Source organism: Amphiura filiformis, chromosome 10 (genome assembly GCF_039555335.1).
Source record: "Amphiura filiformis chromosome 10, Afil_fr2py, whole genome shotgun sequence".
Classification (NCBI taxonomy): Eukaryota; Metazoa; Echinodermata; class Ophiuroidea; order Amphilepidida; family Amphiuridae; genus Amphiura; species Amphiura filiformis.
Genome location: NC_092637.1, coordinates 68373384 through 68394644, shown reverse-complemented (window position 1 = coordinate 68394644; position 21261 = coordinate 68373384). Strand labels below are relative to the sequence as shown.

Below are 21261 nucleotides of genomic sequence, written 5' to 3'. Positions count from 1 at the left end.
AATCAGTGTTGCCAAAACTTTTCAGCGTCAAGGCGCGGCGCATTGACTCGCCAGGCCGCGGTAAAGGATTCTCAAGTAGCCCAATTTTTAAGCTTCCAAAAAAGCGCCCAATACCGAATATTTGGGCGGATTTACCCGAATTTAGAACGCAAAACACCCAATTGGGTGGAAAAGCATTTGACTTTAAAACTTCCGGTACTTAATGGGAAGTTACTGACCGATCAATAAATGGTCACAAAACCCATTGTAATTTCAATTCAGAGCTTCAAAGACTCAAAACCTTTATAAATCGGCTAAATTGAAAGTAAAATACATCAAATTACTGCCGCGGCCTGAGACTGGCAAAAGTAGCCCAATTTTAGACAAGTAGCGGCATGCTTTTTTGAGTAACGGCAAGTGATCGCCAAGTAGCCCAATTGTGCGCCTAAGACTCGGCGTTGGCATCACTGCCAATAATGTGCGCAGCTCCACAAATTCAATTTGGTAAAGGAAGTTTTTGATAACCCAACAACTAATCACCTGTTTTGAAAGCAGGCGGTGGTGGTGGTGGTGGTGAGTGTTAATGATGACGGTGGTGATGGACCTAGTAGTGGTTGTGTGATGATGAATAACGTCACATGAAAGTAAAACTTTTGCTGTGCGATTTTTAATATAGAGTACAGCTAAATACATACATATCGACTTACTATTTGTTTTTTATTGGACGTAAAGAAATTCATTTGGACTGCCACTTCCTGGGTTGCCAACTACGTTTGGAGTGGCCTCATTTACCATGGTAGAAGGAACACTACCGGCCGATACACCTCTTTGAAGGAGTAGGGCGGCTGCTCCTGTGATTATTGAAATGTTGAAAGTTAACATTATTATAATTACTTATTATGAATACTGTCAGGATATTATAGAACGGCAATTAAGCCCCGCGTTGTGTGAAAAACCACATACTGTTGCAAATATATAATATTGCATATGCAAATTTACATGCTTTTTTAAAGTATGTGGTTTTGCATATATATAGTAAAGTTCCGGGGTAAAAAGTTTATCAACCTAAAATTATTGGCCCATGAATGAAAGTCTAATTGAAGCCATTCGTTGACGATTTCCCACTAATATTGTAATTATTGTTAGTGTATGGGTGTCCAACACGGATGCTAAAACAACAATTTGTTTGTTCATACATAGGAGGTGTCTGCCCCGATGGTTTTCAAATATCCGGGGCTCCTAGCGGGACCAGAATCATGTTTTATTTTTCATTTTCTTAGGACTTCAATCAGAGCTAACGGTAGTTTCAGCTGATCACACTAAAAATAAAAATGAAATCAATCTCAAACGAATCCGTATTCAAATAATTTGTTTAACTCCCCCCCATCCACCCTTGAACACACAAAACACCCAAACATAAAAACACAAATAAATAGATAAATGTGACGTGTCATGTCAAAAGGAGACACTTTTGGGCAGGTTATAAATTTTGAGGTTTTTTCATATCTTAAATAAAGAGATATTTTGCTCCACAACGTCGTTTTACCCAATGAAATCTGACATTCCTGAGCAAAGATATTGAAATCGTAAGTTATGGTATTATAACATTGGAAATTGAGATATCGGCCTTTAAAAATATTATTGACAATGTTGAGAGTAGGAATTACCTTGAAAAATGTCTTCAAAAATACAAGATGCCGGTTATATTCCGGTCTGAAACTTTCAGACAATATTTTAAACATTTAAAACACCACAAATTCGCAACAAACCCAAATTGTGAAAAATTCGACCCCGGGCAGTTTTTTTGTTATTTCTCCATTTACGATCCTGCCCAAAAGTGTCTCCTTTTGACATGACACGTCACAAATAAGTCAGTAATAAAGTATGAATGAATGAAATAAATAGGGATTTTACCTGAGACGTGTGGGCAAGCCATTGAAGTTCCGCTGATCGTATTGCTGGCCGTGTCACTGGTATGCCATGCACTAGTGATGCTGACTCCAGGGGCGAAGATATCTGTGCAAGACCCGTAGTTGGAGAATGATGCTCGTGCATCATTACTATCAGTAGCTCCTACAGTAATAGCCTGAATAATATAAAAGAGAGATTATTATGAGTAGGCCTACTAAAAGGATGTTTGATACGGAACATTCTAAGTGCCATCCAAATGGCAAGAAAATATATGAACCGAGCCAGAGATAAACAATATCTGACAGTCAACTCCCCACAGCCCGTGATTGGTTCGTAAAGTTGAAGTAAACATGGTAAATAAATAAAAGTTAACTTTTGAGAAGGTGCAAAAGCCTAACCATAGTTGGGGCACGCTGTTTTACCGCTTCAGAAATTACAATCATCACGACATATCGAACAAAAAATCATTTCTAAGTTAGATTGGCAGATGACGTCAGTTGATTCAGTCTCAGATTATAAATTGAAACAATATGGCACCACTATTTTGAGTAATAATAATCGATGAACTATATGATGATAAAAAGAGTACACAATTTTATATAATACCTATTTGTTATATGTTAAATATAATCTAAAAAGTTAAAACAAGGAAAATATACTGCAAAAAAATAATACGTGGTGCAATTCTAACTCAGGACCAGCCATTTTGCAGCATACGGCAGAAACACGGTTTAAGGGTGCACGCAGGATCGTATTTAGGTGCCATTTGGCGGGAAACTTTAAACTTTATTTTAACTATAACCATTAAAATAACAAAGACAAATATAATTATGACAGCATAATATTTTTTGAAACGAAGTCGTAAAAGGCATTCAATTGTATAAATGAGAGAATATGATCTTAGTCATCCAGTTGTTTCAAACAGAGTTTTGGAATTAAATCAAATACTGTTCTTAGTCATCCAGTAGTTTCAAACAGAGTTTTGGAATTAAATCAAATACTGTTCTTAGTCATCCAGTAGTTTCAAACAGAGTTTTGGAATTAAATCAAATACTGTTCTTAGTCATCCAGTTGTTTCAAACAGAGTTTTGGAATTAAATCAAATAATGTTCTTAGTCATCCAGTAGTTTCAAACAGAGTTTTGGAATTAAATCAAATACTGGAACTTGCTTTTTGCAACTTTGCGACGTTGCGTCTGAACCCCCAGACTTCATCAGGCAACTGACCCGCTGGGCTAGTCACGTGATTGTCACGTAATTAATAAATGTGGTTATCCAAACTGGGCCTTTCTCAAAGCCATCAAGAGTAAGGAGCCAAGGACCGGAGGCGCGAGTGGTCAAACCAATAGAACCCGTGTTATACGTTACTATATCATATATTTCGAGAATCTCGGAACGCGTGAAGAACCACTTCAAATCCTACGGAATTTCGCGGGAAACTTGTGAATGTGAAACCAAACAGTAAGGCGTTAAAAACCGTATTGGTCAACATAGGTGACCATTGACCAAGCACCAACGAAACGCAAAACTCCGCTGTTTACTTCCATTTAAAGGATACTGGACACTCAATTAAAAGGAACTCGTTATTCTGGATCAGGAGGAACAATGGCATAGCAGAGGCACAAAAGAAGCCATTTGGCACCGCATTAAGCAACCATCACACCGGATACACACATATGTACACGTAATACATTGTGTCAATACGGCCGTATTGGCATGGTAGATGCCGTGCTGGGATGGAAATTCTGTATTACAGCATACGTATGGTCACTACGCTGAAAATACATATTAAAGTGAATTATGACCAAAAGAGGGCGCTATTACTGTACTAAAGTACGTGGTATTTTGACAACGCACAGTGTATTTTACCCATACGAAAAATCATTCCGTACGGACCGTACCGTGCATGCACAGATCACTGACAGTAACGCAATCAACCAATCAGCAGTTGGAAAAGCGTTAACCCAATGACGTCTTCGCTGCATTTTCATTGATAAAATTCAAAATCGTTCAAAAACACGAGTTTTTAATTGCAGATATTTAATTTTTGTAATCATGAATGTCAATGCCTATCTAAAATTAACATCGTGTATTATCGTTGCGTTGAATGCGCTGAAGCTTGTGCGGCGGATTCTTTGCAAATTTGGCGGATCTTTTGTTTTTTGTGACATTAAAAATCCATCTTTCGCATGGCCGCTGTGTGTGTGTGTGTGTGTGTGTGTGAACGGGGTCAGCTATGCACGCATGGGTTCTATTAATAGCGACCTGCATGCATAAACACTAGTACTGCTGACTGAGTGTACCAATCGTAGCAGGGTGTAAAATATAAAACAAAGTCAATGTTTAATCTCAAATACGTTATGGGGTAAATATAAGCATTTGAATAATTTAACAATAATTTGAACCTGAAAAATAAATGAACATGAAAGTTCATGAGTGATTTTTCAACATGTTTGACTGTTGGATAAATATGGGTGCTGCAGCTTTGGAGCTAAGGCAATATGGCGCATTACTTTGAAGTTGGTAATGGGTAAATTACACTGTGCAACGGGATACACCGTGACCATATGTATGCTGTAATACAGAATATCCATCCCAGCACGGCATCTACCGTGCCAATACGACCGTATTGACACAATGTGTTACGTGTACAATATGTGTGTTTTGGGTCACCATCACTGACCACGAAAAGGGGGACTCCGCTTTAACTTATCTCATGCATTGGACCGGGCCATCGGGACGATACCTAGCCGTCTATCACGTGGGTCAGTTGCCTGATGAAGTCTGATGGTTCCAGACGCAACGTCGCAAAGTTGCAAGAACTAAGTTCCGGTATTTGATTGAATTCCAAATACCCAATTCAATTGTATCTTTGAAATTTAAAACAAATGCACAAAATGCTTACTACGCTTATTGATAATGTGAACGAGGGGTGTGGCTCCAGCTGCCGAACCGTTACCCATATGGACAATTTCTAAGGGGAATTTTTCCCGGGCCTAATGCACCACCTATATTTACATTCAGCATTTACTTTTTACTTTTAAGATGTTTTGATTAAAAAAATAAATAAACGTCCGGGGAAAAGAGAAAAAAGCGAGCCCTCACCGATGGTTCACGTGCTGGTGAGTAGTTGCAAGCATTGGCGTTGGAGTTTCCACCTGCTACTGACATAACAGCTCCTGCGGATACAGCGGCCGCTACAGCATCATCAAGAGACTGTGTGGCACCTCCACCGAGAGACATGGATCCAACTCTCATTCCACTAGCATCGCGGACTGAGTCAACTCCTAAAATGTTGGAGTTAATAGAAATATAATATGATGAGACAACAAGTGAATGTTAATATCGAATAGGCCACATGTTTCGAATAAGGGAATGTGCAAATGGGCTATTAGGTCTACATTGTGACATGACCTTAATCTCCCACAAATGGAGCCACCCATTTAAGTAACCGAATTTGAAATTAATAAGATTAAGGACATGTCTTCCATAGGAAGTGTATGGAATTCAAGTGGAATAACCTAATAATGAGCTCTTGGGGAAAATGGGCAAGCAATTTTGACACTCCGTTTGGAAATTTACCCCCTCCCCCCCCCCCGGGGGGGGCACTCACATGTAAAGGTGGTACGGGTATGTGCGGCGGTCAAGGGTCCCTTTTTCAGGCTCTCCGGCAGTTCCTTAAGCGCCACATTTGTAATATGCTCCAGTTCATTGAGCCTCAAACTCTGACAATTGAATACATGAATACAAAAGCCACCTAAGTCCATGCGAAGTTATTTTGAGAGAAAAACCCGTGTATCATTTTAATTCCTTCAGTTAGATTTACCTGGTCAATATGGTAAGTTTTACGTGCAAATGACTGGATTAACCTGTATTAGGTATGACGATTAGCATTTCAGGGACTTCGTGGGGTTCATTTTAAATTTTGGACTTACGTGGTTTTTGAATCATATACAAAGACAACAATGTTAGAATGAGATTACCACTAGTAAGATAATACAAAATAAAGCACACAGGTATGTATAATGTTGATAAGCATTCTGCCATGTAATATAAACCACACACTTTCCTTTATTAAACCCATTTTGGTTCAAAAGTCATTCTCTAGCAATGAATGTGTTACAGGTGGACTTTTATACATACTGGATTTCAATCAATGTGTCACAAGACTCAAATCATGGAATTGGGTGATTCTTTCATACATGCTATTTTTCACATGCCCAATAGACACAGAGAATGAATTTGAGTTGTTCTTTCATGCATATGACAGGCCTATGTATAGCAACAATTTCCCATGCTTAACTCAATTTGGCCAAAGTATGGACTTAGGTGGCTTTTGTATTCATATATTCAATTGTAGCTCTTTAGCTACAATTTGGAAAAATTTCGAAAATTTTAGCTCCAAAGCCTATAATTTGGCCTATTTTAGTTCACAGAGCCCCACAAATATGTTGAAATTTCAGTTCATCAAGCCCCTGTTTTGAACCAAAATTAGTTCTTAGTTCCCAAAGTTCGGCGCGGAGCGCCGCACACCCCTACCAAAATGTTAGTTGAGTGCCCCCCGGGCCTCCCCCAGGGTCTGATAAATATTGGTCAATGCCCAAAAGTGGGAAGCACTGAGATTGGCGGCATTTACCACTGCAGCTGATGAAATCACGTCACGATTCCATAATATATATCCATATATCCCAGTCTACTCCCTATTCCAAAATAAATACAGCACTAGTTTTTTGGATTAAATAATATTGTCCTGTTTTGCCAAAATGAAATATAGCTAACTCCTAATCCTTTCTGGAATAGAGAGTAGACAATAATAACCCAGCAAACACAAACCGTTTTAAGAATGTTTTAAACGGGTTATGTGGGTTTCGGTTTTGGTAAAAACATTTTAATAACATTAATTGGCGGGATTTATAAAGGTCATGAAAACGTTTTAAAACGTTTTGCATGAAAACACACTACAACAACATTTAAAATGTTATTATAAAATAGATTTTGCAAACATTTTTTGCAAAATATTTTGTCAACGCTTTAAATAACATTTTGTTAAAATATTTTGTAAAAGTTTTCAAAAATGTTTTCGAATGTTGTGAAAACGTTTTATACCCTTTTTATACCCATTATATAACCCGACATTTTCAAACGTTTTCTGGCAACCATTTCTAACCTTTTGCGAATAATTTCAAAAACGTTTTGTATTTGCTGGGATGCGCCATAATGCAGGAGGATGAGAGTTCATTGGGAAAATGTTAAAGGTTTAGAATGGTTAGGTCATATTGGCACTTCGCGTGTTGCAGTACCGGAAGGTAAAAAACATTAATTTGTTTAAAATTGTCCGCAATTCCCTCTTACTAAATAGAGCTACAGGTTACAAACCATTCTATATTAATCTAGATCATATGACGGTGACCTTGAGATATCTGAGCATCATCACCATAAAAACACTTTTTCCTGATTTAGCTAGGGTGGAGTTTAAATGGCATGGCCAATGGTGGTCTTAGATTAGCCACAGACTAGCCGGTGGAAACCTTAACAAATAAGGACCATGGGTCGTAATTATTAAAGCCATATTATAATATCTCCATAAGAAATAGAATTGTATTTTTTTGGTATAAAATGTTTTCATTGTCAGATATTTCCTCTTTTAATTTGGGCCCAAACAGACGAGGCAGTACAAAGAAAATCGCTATTTAATACCAGCGCATATGTCGCCAATGCGAGTCACCCATTCGAACTGAGTCGTGTCGGTTCTTTTGATATGTCACCACTGCCAGCACGTCATGTACGTACTGTGTTATGCACATCGTGTACGCGTACGTTCGACTACTATATTTCCATCGTAATAATAAAACGACGGTTCCTGCGTTTTATTCGAAATCTCGGATTTTGACAAAACTACAGCACCTCAAGTCTTGATTTTTGCAGGGTATGTTAGTTTACTAATGTACATATAACAATCGTGTACAAAACAGAATTTTGAAAAATATTCAGGGCGTCCTCCTCAGCAAATGTTATAATATGGCTTTAAATGGCCGAATATGAACAATGCTTGAGACCAAGTGATTCGATATTGCCCTGCCACATTTATACTTTTACCCTCCTGAGGTTTCTATACTAGGAATGGCTTGCAAAAGTGGTGTATATTATTGTTTGTTGGCTTGCGAGTTTTCCGAACCGGGTGAAATTATTCGGAGGCAACCTTTTTCTAAAAACGTGTCTGCACTTAAAGTCGGTCATGCTGTCGGTACTTTTTCAATTTTGTACTCCCCATCCTCCTAGTCTCCTAAACATGACTTGGCTAAGGTAAAAGAGAAAAAGCTGTTTGTCCTCAAAATTAATTTTTTAAAGTCCGATCGACCGACGCTACCTATTGGAAGGGCCTTAGCCGTGTATAAGGATGAGAATATACATACCAGCAATAACATTAGTCCAGGAACCAGATCCAAAACAGCTGAGCACACGGACACTTTTCACCATAGTACCGGCTGCAACACCATAGGTTGTTCCACTGGTAGTACCACCGCAGTGAGTTCCGTGTCCGTTGCAATCTTCGCCTCCGTTCTGTAATAAGTTTGAAAGTACAAACGATTTTCAATTATTTCTGATTAATTAATTGCCTGACTTGTTCACATCTTGTTCACATCTTATTTTATCAGAATAGTCGACTGCAGATCCGTCGGATAACGCTTTTTCAATGGGAAATGAACTTTGCTGCTTGGATGATGTCACGATGAGGTTAGCATTTATTCCGACGGTGTTCCGACGGATCTGCACTCGACCGGCCTCTTATAGTAATGTCCTTGTTTCGTGGCAAGCACTGGCAAGGAACATTGGCTGGAGGTTCAATGCTAGTGTGCAAGGATAAATCATGGATAAATCATTTCGTTTTATTTATTATTTTTACTTATATACTTACTTATTATTTTATAAATATTATTTGTTGCCCCTTTCGGCTAGGCAAAACCCACCCTCCCTACTTTACACTCATAAATTAATTGTTTTTGCCCCCCCCCCCCCCTTCCGTGTAAAGTAAAACGTTATAAGCCGTTTGAATCAAACTGAACAAAATTGACGTATACAATTACAATATATAATACCACGACAATAAATGTGTATGACGATCTAACTTGCCATACTGGCCGAATAAACCATGCATCACATACATGAATTGTACGTCAAATTGTCATAAAACGTAATGAGCGTGATGTATAGTATAGATCTTCCTCAACATCTTCCAGCCGGGATGATTAGATCATGTACAGTCATCTACGTGTTCATACTCTAAATTGTACGTCAAAGGGTGTACCGATTACCAAAGGTGTTTTTTGTCCATTTTGATACTTAATTTAATGTGAGCGAGCGAATGAGTAAGTAAGGGTTGGGTGTCGGGCGGGGACATCTAGCCTACTAGTTCGAGAGGGTCAGGGTTATGTTCAGTGGCGGCACTACGGGGGGATATTTCTCTTGACTCCCAAATAAATAATTCATACCCATTCCTTCCGTAGAAAATGACAGCCCCCCTAAGTTCCCTATTATCACGTGCAAAAATTATCAAATAACATCATCGCCAGCTACGTCATCAATATGGCCGATTGCCAGGCCCATTAGCACGGAAATATTGAAATATAAGTTTTTAAATCAGCTATATCTAGCTTTTCCGGTTTTTTTTCCGTAATGGAAAACCCAAATAAAGAGTTTATGTTTCGGGTCAAATTATTTTGCCCTTTGCAATAAATGCCACTATTTTGCAAGAGCAATTTTCCTTGCAACCTGTCATTTTCGCCTTTTCTTTTGCGTGTGGAGTTTGTGTACATCCGCCCAGCAAACACAAAACGTTTTCGACATCATTCTCAAAAGGTTATTAAAGGTTGTCAGAAAACGTTTAAATGTCGGGTTATATAAAGGGTATATTAAGAGTACAAAACGTTTTCATAACCTTAAAAAACATTTTTTGATTATCTACTGCTCAGCAAACAAAATGTTTTACAGAAAACGTTTAAATGTCGGGTTATATAAAGGGTATAAAAACGTTTTAATAACATTCCAAAAACATTCTTGAAAACTTGATACAAAACATTCTAAACAGAATGTTACTTTGGGAGTTGAAAAAATATTTTGCGAAAAATGTTTGCTCAAATATTTTCAATAACGTTTTAAAAACGTTTTCCTGACCTTTATATAACCCGACATTTAAATGTTATTAAAAGGTTTAAAAAAAACATTTTAAGAACATTTCTGTGTTTGCTGGGTTCAAATATTTTAACATAATGATATTTAAGTGTGGACACAATATTTGGCAAACATGTTTGCAAAAATAGTTTACAATAACATTTTTTGAAAACATTTAAAAATATTGTTGTAGTGTGTTTTCATACAAAACGTTTTAAAACGTTATCATGACCTTTACATAACCCGACATTTTAATGTTATTAAAACGTTTTTACCTAAACCAAAAACCAAAATATAACTTATTTAAGGGGGTACTACACCCCTCGATAAATTTGTGCCTATTTTTGCATTTTTCTCAAAAACTAATAACACAGTGGTAACAAAAGTTATGTATATTATAGGGGCAAGGTATCCAATTACTACACTGGAATTTCAGTGACCCAAGACAAGCAGTTCGTTTTTTATGGTAAAAAATGAGGTACGGCTAGGATGTACCTCGTTTCCAATCATATATACTGAACCGCTTGTCTTCAGTCACTGAAATTTCAGAATAGTAATTGAATTCATTACCAATAATATACATAACTTTGTTACCAGTGTTATTATTTTTTGAGAAAAATAAAAAATATCTAAATTACCACAAGTGTAGTACCCCTTAAATATTCTTAAAATGTTTTTGTGTTTGCTGGGCGGGTACCTTACATCGTTGAGGACGGTATGGCGATTTGTAGATGTCACGTGCGCATTTATAAAAGCGCATTTATATATATATACCCGAAGTTCACTGCTTAATGTGTATCTGCGACTTCTTCAATGCTTCTACTTCCAGTGACAACTACACGTATTGTTCACACAAATTTTGTTAGGCCTGTGCTATTTTAGCCCAATCAATGTGAATTTGAATGCATAGATTTTTTGTTTTTTTGTTTTTGTTTTGTTTTGTTTTTTGTTCACGGTTGTTTGATGTATATAGAATTGGCTTCATTATTATCTAAATGCAAACTATAGATGGCGCTGTTTATCCTAAATCATATTTTTTTTATTTGCAAGGGGTAGGTGATCAATACTGCCATTAAAACAGCTGGAATATGTGAAATAAGCAACAAGGACATTTTATAAGCAAACAATAAAAGGAATTATTTGTATTAAAAGCTTGAAAGATTAATTTCCAGTAACTAAATAGCGCCACCAATTTTGTCGTTAATAGATACATTTTAGCTCATTTTATATCCAAAAAAGCTATGAAAATGCTATAAAAGTGAATAATTTTTGTTAAAGAGGGGAAATTAAAGTTGATAATGACTCAAAAGCATCTTTATACATTAGCATGATATCACATTTAGCTGTTTAAGCCTAAAATTTGGTTGTACATGATGTTTTGTTTGAAAAACTAATAAATGGTCCCATCAAACAACCGTGTGTTGTTGTTGTTTTTTCAATTTACCTCATTATCTCGGTTTAAAATGATCAGAAAACCTCCTTGACAGTTGTTACTAATATTACGTAATATTTTTGGCAAAGAATAACCAAATTAAAATTTGACCTAAAATCCTACATTATGACTGTGCTATAATCACAAAACTCGCGCGGGATTTTGCTCGCTGTTTTACTGTCAATACTTACACCTGATTGATAATCCCAGTGGTAAGATGCACGACCACCGAAGTCGTTGTGGGAATGACGGAGACCAGTATCAATGATGTATACAGTTACTCCGGAGCCGCTACCTATATGGACGTTATGAAAGAAACAATGTACGTTGGAATTAGTATAATCGTCGATTGAGAGTTTGTGATTTAATAGTTCTGAAGCTATAGGTGTATTCTTGTAACGGCTGCATTACTTTTTGTAAAGTCTTGATTAAGGTCAGCATGCCTTATATTGTGTAGATGGGAAATCTATTCTAAGCCGGCCAATTGTGGAATTCCCTCACGGCGATTTTTTTGCGGATGGAAAGACTGACGTTCCAAAATGACAAAGGAAGCATTGGAAAATGCATCAAAATGTCAAGTTCATGGTCATCTCATGAAGCGATTCAATGTCACTAGAGAGAAGCAAAGTCGTACATGTCATAAAATCCCATTGCTTTGCTAAAATGTGACATAGTATAGAGGAGATGAGGTGAATAGATTGCCTCTTTTCCACGGCGAATTGGGGGAACCATTATTATTGGGGGAGTATTTTTTGGATGCGAAATTGAAACTTTGTAGACTGGCAATGAGTTTGTTTAAACTTTTAAATTAGTTTATCCTCTCATGTTTCTTTGCCTTTGATATGTTATTATTTTTTTTTATTTACTTGGTGGATTATAGAAGTTATCTTGACCGGTTCGTTGATCAATACGGTCAAGACCCCAAGAGGTGACTGCCTGAGTGTAGGCAATACCATCTTCTTCAACATATTCGACACCATCAAGGGCAAGCAGCTGTAGAGTCAAAGTAAAAGTTAAATATCATTGTTGATGAGGTACTAGCTTATGCATATTAATAAGTTTGTATAAGGCAAAAAAAGTCTGTCTCATACACCCGCGTGCATTGCTATGTTATGTGAATACCAATTTAGCGCATAGCGTTACGCGTTGGCCGTATAGCGCAGCATGGCACTTAGCTTTTTGTGCTGGGTTGCCACAGCAACCTAGCAATGTATTACTGGATCTCAGTTTTTTGTTGTTTCTATTTAGTCATTTATGAACAAAATTGAAACAAAAGTGAAAATATTGCCAAAAATAAGATGAAATTGTCATGACAAAAGTAGAAACACCAAAAAACTGGAGTGTGCAGACAACAGAATCATTGTGGTGATTTTGCATGTTAAAATAAAATAGGTATATATTTTAGGAAAACAAAATTTTGCTGGTTCTCTTCACTAGCACACCAACCTTGGCGGGCTATACATTAGGATCCACAACATGTTCATCTATCAGAGCACATTTCTTTAACCCCAATACTGTTGCACATTCATTGAATGACCTTTGAAAATTTGGGTACACAAACTCATACTCTGAAACTTTAGGTCAAATTTTGCTCTATGATTGTTAAATTCAGCTGGATATCCCTATTGAGCGGTGGTTGTTGTCGGTCTTTCGCGGTTTGTGGTTTTAATTTGTTGGATATCCCAATTTCACGGTCTGTGGTTCTTTGTAGCCCTGTGGGCAATTCTAGTTAGATATCCCTATTGACCGGCGGTTGTTGGAGTTCTTTCGCAGTTTGTCGTTTAAATTTCCCTCATTCTTCAAGCTCTGCCCTCTATCGGTTGATGATTTTTTGGCAAATAAATGATTATGTAAGCTTGTTTAATATCCACATTTCGCGGTTTGTGGTTCTTTGTAGCCCTGCGGGGCAATCTAGTTATACAGGGTGTAACAATAACATTTGTACAATTTTGAAAATAGAATGACACAAGTATGTCGCTTATGTTGTGGTTTGATATTTATATTTCTATCAAGATAATTTCTAGCCACCAGCTAAGCTTTGTTTCAGTAAAATCGACGGTATAAAAGTGAAGATATGGCCAATTATGTAACCTAGTCTTAAAACCGCTTGGGCCACTTTTGTCTAAACTGTTACAAAAGTGACTGAATAGAGTTGGAACCATGGGCGATGTTCTTATGATAGGTAGTTTTTAACAATGGGGGTATTCGAGGTAGAAATGATTACATAATAGAATATCTCCTTGAAAGTCACAACTAATCACTGACATAACAACATCATTTACTAGAAATCGTGGCTGCAGCTCAACAACTTCAACTCCAATTCACGTTGGAAGAATGTACTTTTATGGTTGTGACATTCGGCACCATCTTGAATAATTTCGTTTTGAACCAGAGGACCTAAAATCGTGTACAAAGACACTTTTTTGCATAAGTCGACCACAAGGATTTCGAATCTGACATTACTTTGACATTACGACCTCATTTTTACCCAGAAATCCAAGATGGCGGCCGCCGGCGCCATCTTGAAAAAATAAGTTTTGAACCAGAGTACCTAAAATCGTTTACAAAGACACTTTTTCGGGTAAATCGACCCCAAGAAATCCGAATCTGACATTACTTTGACGTTATAACATAATTTTTGCCCAGAAATCCAAGATGGCCCCATTTGGTAGGGCGTAAATGTAATTTTTGAATGGGAGCACCTATCATGAATTAACTCCCTTTTTTGGCTAATTATAAAATAGTAATGGATATGGAAGCATATGTGTGTCATTTCAGCTTTATCTGGGGTTTACGTCCCTTATCTGGGGTTTAGATTGCACTATCTGCGGTTTACGTCCCTTATCGGCGCCTTATATGGGGTTTAGATGCCTTATCTGGGGTTTAGACTGTGTTATCCTAGGTTTACGTCCCTCATCTGAACTTAAGGTGCCTTATCTGGGGGTTTAGATGCCTTATCCGGGGTTTACGTTCCTTATCTGGGGTTAAGGCACCTTATCTGGGGTTTAGACTGCCAGGTCTGTGGTTTATCTGGGGTTACGTCGCCTTATCTGGGGGTTAGACTGCCATATCTGAGTTTACGTCTCTTATCTGGGGTTACGTCGCCTTATCTGGGGGGTTAGACTGCCATATCTGAGTTAACGTCTCTTATCTGGGGTGAAGGCGCCTTATCTTGGGTTTACATGCCTTATCTAAGGTTTACGACCCTTATCTAAGGTTTACGACCATTATCTGGGTTTAACGACCCTTATCTAGAGTTAAGGCACCTTATGTGGTTTAGATGCCTTATCTGGGGTTTATGTTCCTTATTTAGGGTTAAGGCGCCTTATTTGGGGTTTGGACTGCTTTATCGGGGGTCTACGTCCCTTATCTGGGATTACGGCGCATTATCGGGGGTTTAGATACCTTATCTGGGTTTAGACTGCGATATGCTAAGGTTAAGGCATCTTAGCCACAGGTAAGGAACGTAAACCCAGGATAAGGCCGTCTAAACCACAGATAAGGCGCCTTATCCCTAGATAAGGGATGTAAACCAAGATAAGGCAGTTGAAACCCATATAAGAGACATGAACCCCAGATAAGGCGGAAATGACACACTTATGCTTCTGCTCTCATTTAAAAATCACATTTACGCTCTACCAAATGGGGGGCATCTTGGATTTCTGGGCAAAAATTATGTTATAACGTCAAATTAATGTCAGATTCGGATTTCTTGGGGTCGCCATCTTGGATTTCTGGGTAAAAATGAGGTCGTAATGTCAAAATAATGTCAAATTTGAAATCCTTGTGGTCGACATATCAAAAAAAGTGTCTTTGTACACGATTTTAGGTCCTCTGGATCAAAGCTAAATTTTCCAAGATGGTGCCGGCCACCATCTTGGATTTCTGGGTGAAAATGATGCCGTAATGTCAAACTAATGTCAGAATCGGAATCCTTGTACTCGACTGATCCGAAAAAGTGTCTTTGGGCATGATTATAGGTGCTCTGGTTCAAAACTTAAATTTTCAAAATGGTGGCGGCGGCCATTTTGGATTTTGGCCTCTAGCGAAAAATGCCGGGATTTTCGCGAGGGACATGGGGGCTATTTTTTTCTAAATGGTCTATAGAAGTCGAATCAATCAGGGGGTGTGGTACCACCTTAAGTGATAAAGAATTAGGGTGAGTGGATCGAGATTCAGGTTTCTGCGCACGCACTGCAGTAACCAATTTCCCGATCTAGTGCAACACATATTTGCGATTTACAACGTATCTATTACATGATAAAGATTTAGGGGAGTGGATCGAGATTCAGGTTTCTGCGCACGCACTGCAGTAACCAATTTCCCGATCTAGTGCAACACATATTTGTAATTTATTCCGTATTCATTACTTGATAAAGATATAGGGGAGTGGATCGAGATTCAGGTTTCTGCGCACGCACTGCAGTAACCAATTTCCCGATCTAGTGCAACACATATTTGTGATTTATTCCGTATTCATTACTTGATAAAGATATAGGGGAGTGGATCGAGATTCAGGTTTCTACGCACGCACTGCAGTAACCAATTTCTCGATCTAGTGCAATACATATTTGCGATTTATTCCGTATTCATTACTTGATAAAGATATAGGGGAGTGGATCGAGATTCAGGTTTCTGCGCACGCACTGCAGTAACCAATTTCCCGATCTAGTGCCCTACATATTTGCGATTTACTCCGTATTCATTATGTAATAAAGATTTAGGTGAGTAAATCGAGGTTAAAGTTCCTGCATCGTTTTGCTCTTACCCTGTCAACAAGGAAGTCGGGGATGTTCACGGCCAGGCCATTGATGGAACTGTATTTGTATTTTACGACTGCATTCAGCTTAGAGAATCCCGCTGAAGAAACAAACTTGTCTTGATTCACACCTTCCTGTATGGGATAAAAAACCAATTTATTTTATATAATTGAATACACGTAGAATTTGTTAACTTTAACACTACTTAATAATCGCTTACCGGGTACAGTTGGTATACACCTATCCGACTTCGCCATTACTGCGGTGTCCCCGATGTAAAACTGCGGTGTCCCGAGGTCGGGGGTTCCATCCATTATTTATTGTGTGCTATACAGAATTGTACCCGGGAATTGTACACAACAGTGATATTCAATACACAATCATGAGTATTGAATTACGAATTAAATCTCCCGCTCTGGTACATCTGTGTTGCCGTCAATAGAGGGCCAAATACAGTAAACGCTTCTCGGATTGGTGTATACTGTGAAAGCGCTTCCGGTAAAGCAACCAAATCTAAGTAGTGTTCAAGTTAAATAATTATTATTCTAATTCAATTTATTTTATTTTTATTTCAATCTTATTAAACTTGAGTTCAGTTACTGAATATATAAAATTCCTCCCCCACCCCCAACACCCCACCCCCACCCTAGGATTGTTACAAAGACAATGATTGCGTTTTGGAGATTTTGTTTTTAATGACCCGTTTAGGGGCCTAAATTTATTAATTTTGGATGAAAATGTTTAGAAAATATTTTTGCAAAAAAAAAAAAAAAAAACAGATTTTGATTACATTTAGAGTAATTTTCACCTCCAGAAATAAGGGCCCAACCGGCCGACCTTACTTGAAAGGTCTGCCTACCCGTAAAACATGGTGTTTTTTCGTTGCCTAAAAGCACATTTTGTTTATTATTCTGGATAATTATATCATTTCAAAATACTCAACAACGACATGAACATGAAAAAGGGGAGTACAAGTTTATAGGTAAATAAAGGTCCTTGACCCAATCGACAGCCTCGCCCATTTTTCTTCATCAAAACTGAGATATTAGTAATAATAAAGTTCACATTTTTCTCATTACATTACTCCAGTGAAATTTAACATTCGAAATATTTTTCGTTCAAATGGTGTCAGCAAAAACATTGGTTTCTGGTAACCACGCCGGAACGTCCGGAATTATATGACAATCCTGTGGTTCATTGTTATACACGTGTTTGCTACTCATATCAAAACCGCTGCAGCTGCAGCAATACAACTCAATACAGTAGAAACTCGTTAGATCGCCGGGGCCGGCATGTTTAGCTCGTAATAAGTTCGTTTTAAAAGTCAGGTGCCAAAAATGTGTCGGAAGATTGCATAGATTGCATGTGTTTAAGCCTGCAGAAGTCGGCACAGTGAGATTGTACGAGCGAAACTTCATACTAGATTCATTTCAGCTGCCGAGCAATGTCACGGTTCCAAATTCCCTCGATCGTTATTATAGGCTAATCCTTTTTGATTTTCGGCAAGAGGCATTTTTCTCATAGCGTTTTCTGATGAAATTTAGATGATTTCTCAAGCTGATTATCGTTAACAAAATAATAATCAATTATACGGCAGTGTCGGGATTTCCCCCACTTTCACCATGTGTGTAAACAACATGAAGGGTTTCCCACTTTGCGATCCAGGGGCGGACTTAGAGTTTTTAATTGGCTAGTCGCGATATGTCGTCAGCAATATTGACCTTATATGGCAAATTTCGTCATGACATGATTTTATAAAAGCAAAAAATAGGAATAGGGAATCCTCGTTGTTATGATGGTTGCTAAGGTTTTGACATGAGCTCATTAAGAATAGCCCCGCCCCGCTACAGTACCGTGACTGTATGGGATTTTTGGGGAATTTTACGGCAAGTTTATCTTCATTATTTTACGAATAAAAATCGATTAATTATTTGCTGTAATGCTGATAAAAACTGATTAATGATATTAAATTTAGTATTTAGCTTATTTGCTTCTTTTGAAATCTTTAATTATTTTTTTTTATCTAATCTCGGAAAGACTGTGGCGCAAGTGTACTCGGAGATCCTTTTGCCCTAGCCTGGTTCTCCTTGCACTGATTTGTACGTACAAAAGTGCAGTTGCATTCGAAGTCGTGCTTTGATTTTATATCACTTTTCGAGCGAATGTTTTGTCCACTTCTGACATGATTTACATCATAAATCCACCTTGAGAAATTAGCTCGTTTTATCCGTCGTAAAAACAATAGAAAACAAAAGCTTTGACTCACAGTAAGTGCTCGTATTATGCGGATTTCGTATTATTTACCTCGTAAACAGTTTCTTTTGTCAGTAAATAATAGGGGGGAAATCGGGACCACGTGTGACTGTTCGTAGTAAGCGGTTTCTCGCATTAAGCGATCTCGTATTAACGTATTGTTTTAATGGTATGCCTCAATCTAAGAAAGAAATCAGAACCTGAAAAATCGGACCACGCCTCTTTAACTAGTATATTATATCATTCTTAAAATCCTCTTCTTTTTAATTACGCTTTGTCATCATCACATACAAAAATAATATTAAAATCACAATACCGTACCTGAAGACGGATGATGTAGGATCCTGGAACCCTCTCCGCTGCTTTCTGGAGCCTGGCTCCCATGGCTACAGCCACTACGGCAAGAAGAATGAGTACTCTCATGATTGGTCCTGTTTGTTCTATACGCAATAAAAGAGATAACATGATTGGCTACAAGAAGGCTACACATGATATATTTAGCCAATCAGCAACGTAGTACGAATCAGATGTACAGCTAGGATTGAGTTTTAGTAGTTAGAAGCTGTATTTTGATTGGTCACTCTGATTAATATACAGCCTGTCTCATTGTGCAAGTGAAAAGCGCCCTCTTTAGCAATTAGGAAATACCGTTGTGACATGATGCTTTCATCAACGTCAAGGGCGCAGTCTTAGCTCTCAAATGCCGTTTGTTCTGTTCAATATGCTTGTTTTAATCTCGAGATATGTTTATATATAGTTAACAACGAAAATAAAAATGACAATTGTGCCACTTTTATTAGTAAGAGGACTGTACATGTAAATCAATGATAGCTGATGTTGATGCGTCTAGTGCACTCCCCCTTCGAGGCTCATGCATTAGACGCATCAACATCATCGTGCGTGCATTCTCTCTCTCTGTGTCAGGTGGCGCTGTGTAGCGCTGCTGTGGTCTTCACAAGAGTACGCCATCTCACTCGATCTGATGCCAAGTGCGTTGCACCTTGCATTCCCTGGTTAGAAACCAGCTTCACGTCATTAGTCCAAGATGTTGGTGGACGTCCTCTTCCTCGTTTGCCTTCCATAGCCCCTTGCAAAATCTGTTTTTCTACACCTCCATGTTTCCTGACAATGTGGCCAAAGTACTTCAGCTTTCTCTCCATTATGCCGCTTCTGATGGTTAGACTAGTACCAATCTTGTCGAGGATCCAGGAATTTGTTCTCCTGTCTTTCCATGTCACTCGTAGAAGCCTCCTGTAACACCACATCTCAAAAGCATCTACTCTTTTCCTATCATTCTTGGTCATAGCCCAAGACTCGCATCCATAAGTGGCAATGGAAAACACAGTTGCACGAAGTAGGCGTACCTTGAGGTCAATGGATAGGCCTCTGCTTTTCCATATGCTTGACATGCCCTGCACAGTTGTCCTTGCAATAGCCAGTCTTCTCTTAATTTCAGTTGTGCTGTCACCACTGTTGTTAATCATTGAACCCAGATATTCAAATTGCTTCACCTCCTCAATCTGCTGTCCATCTATCACAAACTCATCACTTTTCCGCTCTCTGTCTACAACCATTATTTTTGTCTTCTTTGTGTTCAGGAGAAGGTGTTTTCCTTCGCTGGCCTCTTTGATGCGCTTCAAAAGATCAATCAGCTCTACTCTGCTGCTACAAATAAGAGTGGTATCATCGGCGTACCTCAGGTTAGTAATTCTTGTACCGCCAAACTTCACTCCACCTTCAAACCCCTCCAAAGCTGTTCTCATTATGTCTTCAGAGTAGATGTTAAATAGGTTTGGTGATAGCACACAGCCCTGTCGTAAGCCTCTTCCAATCTTGAACCAATCTGTGTCTCCACTACTTGTTCTGACTGCCGATTCTTGGTCTTCATATAAGCAGCTGATCAGATCCACAAGATGACTTGGGAAACCCATCTTTTTCATAGTTTCCCACATCTGAGGGTGGCTAACACAGTCAAAAGCTTTACTGTAATCTATGAAGCACATGTAAAGAGGAAGTCTATGCTCTCTGCATTTCTCAATCACATTCCTGATATTGACAATTTGGTCCCTAGTACCCCTTCCTTCACGAAATCCTGCCTGCTCATCAGCTATTTCTTGCTCCATTTTGTACTTCATTCTCTTGATGATGATCTTCAGAAGCACTTTACTTGCATGACAAATCAGGCTGATGGTCCGGTGATTGGCACACTCTTTCAAATTTCCCTTCTTTGGCAGTGGAATAAATACTGCCCTGCACCAGTCTCTCGGCCATTTCTTCTTTTTCCAGATGATACCACATAGACGCCACATTAGGTCTATCCCTTCTTTCCCAGTTGCCTTCCACAACTCAGAAGCTACATTATCAATGCCAGGTGACTTAGCATTTTTCATTTGTTCCATGGCAAGCTCAACTTCAGATCTCAATGGTGGAGGTTCTTCCTCACTCGTTTCAGACTGTACATACGCCTTGTCATCTTGTGCCTCAAACAGCTGGGAACTATACTGAACCCATCGCCTTTTGATGTCTACACTTTCGGTAAGAGTGTTACCTCTCTCATCATTTATAACATCCATCCTGGGGGTCCACTTCTTGGTAAGTTCTTTGGCAATACCAAAAGCTATTTTTGAGTCACCCTTACATCTTTCCATTTCCACACATTTCCTTTCGATGTAGTTTCTTTTGTCCTCCTTAACACTTTTGGAGACCTCTTTGTTTAAGCGTGCCCATTCTTCCTTTCCTCCATCTGCCTTTGCTCTCT

General features: G+C 38.4%; 1 protein-coding gene across 1 annotated transcript; it reads right to left on the bottom strand.

Moving 5' to 3' along the window:
- Nucleotides 1-696: 696 nt before the first annotated feature.
- On the bottom strand, nt 697-18926 carry LOC140162076 (aqualysin-1-like). Its single transcript, XM_072185366.1, has 8 exons — nt 18825-18926; nt 16259-16384; nt 12357-12483; nt 11678-11785; nt 8303-8443; nt 4995-5176; nt 1894-2065; nt 697-830 (listed from the first exon to the last, which is right to left on the bottom strand). The coding sequence occupies exons 1-8, from the start codon at nt 18924-18926 to the stop codon at nt 697-699; spliced, it is 1092 nt and encodes a 363-aa protein (XP_072041467.1).
- Between the last annotated feature and the right edge of the window lie 2335 nt (nt 18927-21261).